The sequence below is a fragment of the Falco peregrinus genome, chromosome 17, assembly GCF_023634155.1.
Source record: "Falco peregrinus isolate bFalPer1 chromosome 17, bFalPer1.pri, whole genome shotgun sequence".
NCBI classification, from domain to species: domain Eukaryota; kingdom Metazoa; phylum Chordata; class Aves; order Falconiformes; family Falconidae; genus Falco; species Falco peregrinus.
Genome location: NC_073737.1, coordinates 5,755,722 through 5,765,300, shown reverse-complemented (window position 1 = coordinate 5,765,300; position 9,579 = coordinate 5,755,722). Strand labels below are relative to the sequence as shown.

Here is a 9,579-nt window from a genome sequence, read left to right as displayed (position 1 = left end):
TCACTCGGGGGCCGGGGAACCTCCTCAATGAGCCACATTGTCGCGGGCGAGCACCGCGGCGCGCGCTGCTGGGGCCGCCTCCGCTCCGCTCCCTCCGCGCCGCTCCGCGCCCGCCGCTCCCTCCGCGCCGCTCCGCTCCGCACCGCTCCGCGCAGCATGATCGCCTCACACCTGCTCGCCTACTTCTTCACCGAGCTCAGCCATGACCAGGCGCAGAAGGTGGGGGGGCGCGGGACAAAGGGGTCGGGGGGGGTGGGGAAGGAGAGGGGGGAAAGTGGAAAAAAAAAAAAAAAAGGGGGGGGGGAAGGGAAAAGGAAAAGGGGGGGGAAGGGAAAAGGAAAAGGGGGGGGGAGGGGAAAAGGAAAAGGGGGGGAGAAGGAAAGGAGGGGGAAAGAAAAGGGGGGAAGGAAAAAAAGGGGAAAAAGAAGGGGGGAAAGGGAAAGGAGGGGAAAAGGGAAAGGGAAAGGAGGGAAAAGGGAAAGGGAAAGGAGGGAAAAGGGAAAAAGGAGAGGGGAGAAAAGAAAGAGGGAGAAAAGAGAAGGGGGAAAAAAGTAAAAAAATTAAGGAAAAAAGAGAGGAGGGGAAGGAGAGGAAGGGAAAAAGGAGAGGGGGAAAAGGAAAACAGAAAAATGGGAAAAATGGAAAAAGGGGGAAAGGGGAGGAGGAGGAGAGGAGCGGAGAGCCGGGGGGGGGCGGGGGCTGTCGCCCCGCGGGCGCTGCGCTGCCGGCCGGGGCCGCCGTGCGGTACGTGCCGCGGCGGGCGGCTGCGGGACCCCGCGTGGCCGGGCGCCCCCCGCGGGCCGGCGGCGCGGAGCAGCGGCGGCAGCAGCAGGAGGAGGAGGAGGGGGAGGAAGGGCGGGCGTCTCCCCTCCGCGGGACCCCCGGCCGCCCCGCGCTGCACGTGTCGCCGCTTCCCGCCGCCGGCGCGGAGCATCCCCGGGGCCGGCGCTCCCGAGGCGGCGGCGAGCGGGGCCCGGGCTTGCGGGGGGCGGCGGGGGCTGCCCCCAGCCCGCAGGGGGGCGCGGCGCCTCGGGCCCCCCATGCCCCCGCTGCCCCCCCCCCCCCCCCATCTGCGCCGGTGGCAAACACCTTCTCGCCTTCCCCTTCCCTTAATTTGCGGGGCCTGGACGGCCGGAGCCTGCTCCCGGTCCGCACGCGCCAGCCGGAGCATCCCGCTGGGATGCAGGGAGCGTTTGTCGGGGCGATTCCCGAGGTCCGGCATTCCCGAGTCGGGGCGGGTGGGCAGCAGCCGGCCCTGGTGTGGCCGGGCCAGTGCTCGGGCTCCAGCAGCGAGTCTCCAGTCCATGATTCCCGGGAAAACCCGCCGGCTGGAGCGAGTCTCCAGTCCAGGATTCCTGGGAAAACCGGCTGGCTGGAGCGAGCCTCCAGTCCATGATTCCCGGGAAAACCGGCTGGCTGGAGGTTGTGCGTGAAGGCTCAGGCTCTCCCAGTGCCTGTGGCCTCGGAGGACAGGTCAGAGCAGGATTTGCTCCCAAGTCCTCGGTGGGCAGCGGTTCCTATTACCGGGGTCACAGTGCCCGGGTGCGAGGTGGTCGGGATTTGCAAATCCCCCCCTTAAAAAACAGCGGAATGGAGAAGGCTCGGAGCGCCCGGCTGGCTCCATCAGATAACGCTGGGGATGCCGGCAGAGAAACAAAACTTGCCGTGTTGGCCCTTCGCCTGCGTTAAATAGGAAGTAAAACCAGAGAGAACATTAAAAAACACCCCATCCCCCCCCCCCCCCAAGTGCATAGGAATAACCTCCCAAGGCAAAGCGATCCGCGAGGAAATACGAGCTCGGCTTCTCCCTCCGCTCACAAGTGTCCTGGGGTTGTGCAACAGCCAAATCCAGGGAATGGGTTGTGTAACCGCCCAGAAATAGGCCAGCCGGCACGGACATGGGCTCCGGCGTGGACATGGGCTCCGGCATGGCCCGACTCCGGCTCCCGGGCACCTCACCGGCTCCGTATCGGGAGCTGGAAATGATGGGGAGGGAAGGGTTTGGTTTAACGCATTCATTCGGCTTCGTTACCCACTGGGAAAAGGGTGCGTGAAGCCTCCGGAACCGGCTTCGCTTCTCTCCCACCTCCAAAGCCCAAACTAAAGGTTGCTGGGATGTGCCGGGGGGATAAAAAAATATCCAGAGCCGTCCGCCGGGCTCTGGCTGCTGCGGGAGCTGGCTCTGCCCTGGAGCCGCCTCCGCAACTGGATTTCTGTGGGTTATTTTTAAACAAATGCCTGTGAATCCTCCCGGTGAGGCAAAGCTGGGGTCGGCACAGCTTCCAGCGGGAGCGTGGAGCTCGGCTGCAGGGAAGCAGCTGGGGTGCCGACCTGGATGCTTCCCACCATGGATGCAAAAATTCTTCCTGGCTTACAAATCTTCCCAGGCAACGAGGCGGGGGAGTCCCCAGCCCAGGGAGAATGCAGGGGCTGAAATTCTTGGAAAGCTGTCATCGGGTGTTTTGTTTTTTTTTCTTTTTTTTCTTTTTTATCAAACTCAAAGGCTTTTCCTGGAACTCGAGGCTACGGGAAGAGATTCTAGGGCAGTAACTTGTGGGGTGTTGGAGTCATGTGTCTTTTTGCTTGGGATCGGGTGGAAAAGGGAAGAAAGTGCCTTTGCCAACAGCTGTGGTTTGTGGCCACACCAGGGCCTTGAAAAACGCCTCCAAAATAGGATTTTTCTTCCCATTCTGGACACGGAGCAGCTTCACCTGCTCTGCTGCCCCCCTGGGGGGATGTCACCCGAGTCCCCAAACTCCTGCCCTTTGCTTCGCCCAGCTGGAAAGTGGGTTGCAGGACAAACTTATCTAACCCCCAAGGGATTGTGCAAACTTTAATTAACCTCAGCAGCGTCCTTTGAGAGCCCAGCTTGAAAGTTTGCCGCGGATGAACCACGTTCCCTTCGGATGTGCCGGCTCACGCTGGGTTTCCTGGTCCCTGAACCTCGTCATGTGGCGCGAGGAGTGGGAGGTGAATGAGCCAGATAACCGGGCTGGTGGCCCATCACTCCTTCGAAGGAAGGGAAAACTCGTGTTGGAGTTAATTTTCCTGTATTAGGGCCATTCCCAGGCACGGGCAGGTTTTCCTCATTTTTTTTTTTATTTTTTTATTTTTTTAATTTTAATTTTAATTTTATTTTTATTTTCCCTTTGCTAGGGGGATTAGCTTTATCGAGCTGATTCCTCCCTGCCTGCCTCTCGCAGGCTGCTCGGCGGCTGTGGGAGGGACGCCTGATGGCAAATTCCTGGAAATAAACTTAGAAGCTTCTCTCAAGCTTGCCAAGGGCAGCGGCAGGTTGGCAATTCCCACCCCGGGCACCTCGGGAGCCGTCACCCCTGCACTCGCTCCTCGGCTTGAGCCACTGTGGGAGCCCAGGCAGGCGCAGCCTCAGTTTCCCCAAGTGTGGTGGGATGCTCCCAGCATCCGAGGGGTGGGCTGTCGCTGCCAGCGAGGCTTCCCCGTCCAGCAGCATCTCTTCCTGGTCCAGCAGCATCTTGGATCTGCCCCAGAGACCTTCTGGGTGTAAAATGGGAGAGACAGAGGCCACGTGGGCAGGGAGGTGGCTCAAGGGCCGGCTGGGGCTGCTCGGGGCTGGTGGGACCTGGGAGCAGTTTGACGTCTCCGACTCCCGAGCTGGAAACCAGGCTGTTTTTCTGGTTAAATGAGGCTTTTTGTGGGGGGGCAGAGCGGCGGGGTCACCCGCGGCCCGGTCCCCGGGCTCTGCCGATGCTGTGCAGCGTGGCTGCTTCGCCATGGGTGCTGAGCTCCACCTCCAGCGCGGGGTTCAGCTGGTGGGGGGGTGGTGGCGGGGATGGGGAGGAACCGGCCGAGCAGGAAACCATCTGACTCACTCGGGTTCAAGATGACTCCAGGCGTGTGTCATCAGAGGCTTGGCTGTGGCGGAGGGCACGTGGGGTTTAATTCTGCGTGGAGCCCTCAATAGCAGCCAAGGACGTGGGTGCTGGCGGGGTCAGGGCTGGAGGAGGGTGGGTGCAGCCCAGCATCAGTCCTGTGTCACCGAAGGCGGGGAGGTCGAGGAAGGGGACAAGCCGGTTCCCCGCACTGAGTCAATCCAGGCTGGGTAACGGCGCAGTGACACGGGGGTGGGGGGTGCTGGTGCCCGGTCTGTAGGGGCTGAGGACGTGGCACAGGGGCTGTCCCGTGCGGCCGTGCCCGTCCCCGATCCGACAATAAAGGCTGCGAAGTGTGTGCCAGGTTACAGTCCCGAGCCAGGAAATAAAACACTCCCTGTGCTGGATGCTTTCCCAGATTCACCCGGTGACCTTGGTGAACCGCTGCCGTTCCCTCTGCCTCGGTTTCCCCAAATCCACCGCGGCTCCGGGCAGGATGGGAGCCCTGGTAACTGCTGGTGCCGGCACCACGGCCCCTCTGAAGGAAGGGGCATTCTGAAAAACTTCAGTGATTTTTACAAAAGCGGCATGTTTTAAGTTGAAAACCGGGATAGGGAGGGAGGCAGTTTAAAAAACATACAATTTCACGCAGAAGTGACCCTGGAGGGAGGACTGGCTGTGCACGTTGGTGGTGTAGGAGCGCTCAAGCCTTCCTCGGACTTGAACATTTCCCTGTTGGTCTCATATGCAACAAATATTTGACTTTGTTGACAAAAAGGAAAAGAAGCCGGCCCAGAAGCCAGCTAACCTCTCGCCTTGTTGTGCCTTTTCCCCGAACGCTGCTGAAATCACGCGCACCCAGCCGGGAACGCACGGCGGGGAGATGCTGGGGGGGCTGGGGCCGTCAGCTCCCAGTCCGGTTCTCGCTGGGCACGTGGCTTTGGAAAAAGATCCGGAGCAAAACGAAAACTGAAGGCGAGCAGCTTCCCCTTCCCAGAGATCACGAAAGGGGAAGATGTGGCCGAGGCCTTATTGTACGAGAATAAACCACCCCGCGTCCTTCCCCCTCCTCGCCGCCGGGCAGGAAACGGTTGCACTTTGCAGGAAGCCGCTGCCGCGCTGAAGTTTCCATCACTGACAGCAACCCTGCCCCACATCCCCCTGCCCCACATCCCCCTGCCCCACGTCCCCCTGCCCCACGTCCTCCCCAGTGGTCCCCACCGCCACGGGAAGAGCATCCTTCATCAGCATCCTTCATCCCCAGAGCTTCGGGGCTCTCGAGCTGTGCCACCGGCCACACGTACCCCACCGAGGGGGGCAGCGAGGTGGGGTACAACTGTCAGGGAGGGGTTTTCCAGTTTTTTTCCACTCTTAGGAATAGCTGCATTGATGGGACCATCATGCAAACGTATAAGCTGAGAAATTAATTTTTTTCGCTGTGGATAGCGGTGTTGAATTGGGGTGAAGTTGGAGGGTCTGGCCCCGGTGGGAGGACTAGGAGAAGTCTTCAGGCAAAAGAACATCATCCAGCTGCGGTGCTGGTACCAGAGCTGTGAGTTATTCCCACCGCCGCAAAGGCAAACCTGGATTTTGGGTTGCTTTAAGCTCGGCACGGCGCGGCACAGCTTGGCTCAGCTCCCAGCTGGCGGCAGAAATTGGGCAACTTGAGGTTTCTTCAGCCTCGGGGCGAGCGGTCCTTGCCCAGCGGTGGCCTCGCAGCCGGGGAGGTGGCGCTGGGCACTTCCCCAGCACCCGGCGGCGGGTACTCGGCGTGGAAATTAGCCGAGCCTTTGGAGACAGCCCTGAGCTAGGAGGTGGGGATCTGCCTGGGTTTGGTTCCAAAACAAAATTGCGTCGAACTCCAGCAGGTCTTTAGGAAAACGTCCTGCCCCGTGCACAGCTACTCTCGCCGGGAGCACGTCCCGCACATCCCCACTCAGGTCTGTGGCCCCCCCATTCCATTTATTTAATTTCCTTGGGGAAACACTATTATTTATGGTGGAAGCCTTCCAGAAATTGAATTGCCTCCTTGTGACTCCTAACCTAGTGACTTTATTTATTTGGAAACGGTGACGATCTTAAAAAAGGCTCAACAACCGAGAAGGTTGTGTGTTGTGGTGAGATACTCGTGCTTCGGCGCTGCGGAGTAAATTCCTCCGTCTTACCCCATCTTTGCTACAGGTTGAGCCGTGCTGGGTGCGGGGCGGGTAACTGGGGTAACTGGGAGATGGAGCTGGGAAGCCTTGGGCATGAAGGTGGCCGTGGCTCTTCTGTGGTGGGGGCCAAGCGCACGCCGGGGTGGTCTGGCTCGGGAAGGAGCTGAGCTGCCACGGCCCCGGGGCCGTCCTGCAGGACACCCTGACCTGCCTTAGCTGCCGAGTGGGACATTGGCGTTCGGAGGAGATGATCCAGGTCTTAAAGGGCTTTGGAGATTAGAAGGAGGTCACCCTGTTTCTCACGGTGCCGATTATTCCTGGGGCGGAGGAGCCTGGAGGACATGGGGAACGTGCTGAGCAGTGCCTGTCCTGGGGGAAGGAGATGACACCTCTGCCCCCCACTCCGCACTGTGGTTTTGGGTGCTGGTGGGTCGTGCAGGCAGCATCCCCACCGCCCCGTGCCTGGGGCAGGAGTCATGGAGCAAAGGGCGATGGCTTGTGCGTCTGGGCTTCCAAAGCACCCGGCTTCTCTGGGATGAGAAGCATCCCTAGCAGCATCCTGGGAGTCTCTGGGATGAGACCTTCCCCTGGCACCATCCTGGGAGTCTCTGGGATGAGACCCTCCCCTGGCACCATCCTGGGAGTCTCTGGGATGAGACCTTCCCCTGGCACCATCCTGGGAGTCTCTGGGATGAGACCTTCCCCTGGCACCATCCTGGGAGTCTCTGGGATGAGACCTTCCCCTGGCACCATCCTGGGAGTCTCTGGGATGAGACCTTCCCCTGGCACCATCCTGGGAGTCTCTGGGATGAGACCCTCCCCTGGCACCATCCTGGGAGTCTCTGGGATGAGACCTTCCCCTGGCACCATCCTGGGAGTCTCTGGGATGAGACCTTCCCCTGGCACCATCCTGGGAGTCTCTGGGATGAGACCTTCCCCTGGCACCATCCTGGGAGTCTCTGGGATGAGACCTTCCCCTGGCACCATCCTGGGAGTCTCTGGGATGAGACCCTCCCCTGGCACCATCCTGGGAGTCTCTGGGATGAGACCTTCCCCTGGCACCATCCTGGGAGTCTCTGGGATGAGACCTTCCCCTGGCACCATCCTGGGAGTCTCTGGGATGAGACCTTCCCCTGGCACCATCCTGGGAGTCTCTGGGATGAGACCTTCCCCTGGCACCATCCTGGGAGTCTCTGGGATGAGACCTTCCCCTGGCAGCATCTTGCGTGTCTAGGAGGAAAAGCAAGCAAAGTCAGGGTGGCAGAAAGGAGAGGAACAGCAGCAGCATGCGCTTTGTGCAGGGGTGCTCCCCAAGCCCTGCTGGTGTGGCACCCCAGGGTGGGATGGGGACGCCTCGTTGGGACCCTGTCCCGCTCATGGTGGTCCCACCAGCACCCCCTGACCGTGGGCTGCCAAAGAAGCCCAGCAAAGGGAGGTCTCAGGGGGGTGTGAGGCTGGTAGGAGGCAGACCCCTGGTATCGGCCAGGTTTATCTCTAATTGCCCCCAACACCCCTGGTCAGATGCTGCTGGGGAGGAGACGGAGTGTGGCTGAAGACCCCCCCCCCCGACGTTTCCTACCCTGGGGTTGGGGGGTCTCCGTCCCTGGTCCCCCCTGGAAGCTGGGAGAGGAGGCAGGGGGTGGTGGTAAGCTGGGGCAGCGGCGCCTTCCCTGTGCCTGGAGCCTTGGTCCGTGGGTGGCAATTTCCGTCAAGCGAAAGCAAATAGGAGGGGAAGGAGCGGAGTGTTTGACTTCCTGCTGCTGGGTGGGTAAGGAGAGGCTGGTAAACACCTGGCACTGGGAAACCTCCAGCTTTCCTCATCCTTATCCTTATCCTTATCCTTACCCTCACACCTGCCTGCTCTCCCAGCCGGCGGGCACTCGCTCGCCGCTCCCCGTTCATGGGATGGAGCGGGGAGCACCAAGGGAAACCAGGAGGAGGTTTTACCCATCACAGCGTGCTCCCCAGGGATGAAAGCATCTCCCGGAGCTCCTGCTCGGCTCCTCCGTCCCCACACCGCACTGCAGCAAGGGGGCTTCCACATCCCGGTGGAGCTGGGGTGGGGAAGAAGGGATGCGCGGGAGCATCCCAAACCTGAGACGCAGGGAGCCAGAACCGCAGCAGGGCTGGTCCTCCAGCCCGGGGTCCGCATGGCTGCACCCCTGAGCGAGGTCACGCCGGGGCGGGGGCCATTACTTGCCCACAAAATGCCCATTTCCTATAGCGCAGCCCTATACAACCCCTTCGTGCCCGATTTCTGATGACCTTATGTTACGTGCCTGCAGACAGGTGAGCTAACCGGGTGGAGTTTTCCTCTTGACTTCGCAGGGCTTGCAGCTGCCCTTTAATTAATTTTAAGTGAAGTTAATTGAAACGGGGCATAGTTTGGGAGCTGGCTGCCTATCCGCCTCCCCATTTCCCTTCCCTGCTCCGGCCAGGCTGCAGAGACATGCCTGGTGCTAATGGATGGGTCAGGGAGGAGTTTTTCCCTGCCTTTCCCGGGGAAAAAGACGCTTTGATGCTGTTTATAGAAGGAGCTGGGCATCTCCATGGCCTCAGCGTAAAGGCACAAACGGCGGCCAGGAGCAGGGGGTGGATTTCTTCCCTTTCCGGCCACGGCACCCACTTGTGTCACACCAGCGTCGTTTGCTCGAGGGGGTTGAGTAGCTCTGGGCACCGTAACCCTTTGTAGGGGTGATCTCAGCAGTGAAGAAATGTATGGGCAGTGGATTCCTGCCGAGCATCCTTCATGTAGGAAGAGGCCCTGGGGGTCAAGGTCGAGGCACGTTGCCGCCGCGGCGTAGGAAGGGCTCTGCCGCTGGAGAACCTCCTGCCAACCTCCTGACTCATGGCCTGGGCCGGGGAGGTTGTTGGGTTTGGGTCCTGCGTCTGTAGCAACCTGTTTGGGTGCGCGTGGGTGAAGATGCTGCGGAGCATCGGGAGCTCCTTGGGGTTCGGCGTTCCCAGTTTGGCACCCGTCTGGGCAGGGGGGCGCTGCCAAGGAGGGCGCGGGGTGGCGTTGGGTGAGCACGTTGGGGTGCAAGAGCGGTGGCAGGCGTTACGGGCGTGCTTGGAGATAAGCTGTTGCGGCACTGCCGGCGATGCGCTGGCACCGCCGTGTCCTGCCCTGTGGCTGGGTCATCACCCGCTCCTGCTTCTTGCATCAGCCCCAGCAGATGTGAGGGGGGCTGAATGCTGTCCTGAATGTGTCACGGGGGCTGTGCCCGCATCCCCCACCCTCCAGCTGACTTTTTTTTGGCTTTATCTCCACCTTTCAGATCGACAAGTACCTCTACCACATGCGGCTCTCTGAGGAGACGCTCCAGGAGGTGGCCCAGCGTTTCAGGAAGGAGATGGAGAAGGGGCTGGGAGCAGACACCAACCCCACCGCCTCGGTGAAGATGCTGCCCACCTTCGTGAGGTCCACCCCGGACGGGACAGGTACAGCGCAGAGGGACAGCGTGGGGAGGTGCCAGGAGGGAGGGCTGGGGCCACCCATCCTCACGGTGCTGCCGGAACAGCGGTGGCACCCACGGCCACCTTCGCTCCTGGGCCTTGGGGCTTCATCCTGC

General features: G+C 61.0%; 1 protein-coding gene across 1 annotated transcript in view; it reads left to right on the top strand.

Moving 5' to 3' along the window:
• HK2 (hexokinase 2) overlaps positions 1–9,579 on the top strand; it is a 28,088-nt gene continuing 18,509 nt past the window's right edge. Inside the window, exons 1-2 of the mRNA XM_055820158.1 lie at positions 1–219; positions 9,286–9,448. Coding sequence (XP_055676133.1) covers positions 28–219; positions 9,286–9,448 — 355 coding nt within the window. The 5' untranslated portion in view covers positions 1–27. The remainder of the gene's footprint in view (positions 220–9,285; positions 9,449–9,579) is intronic.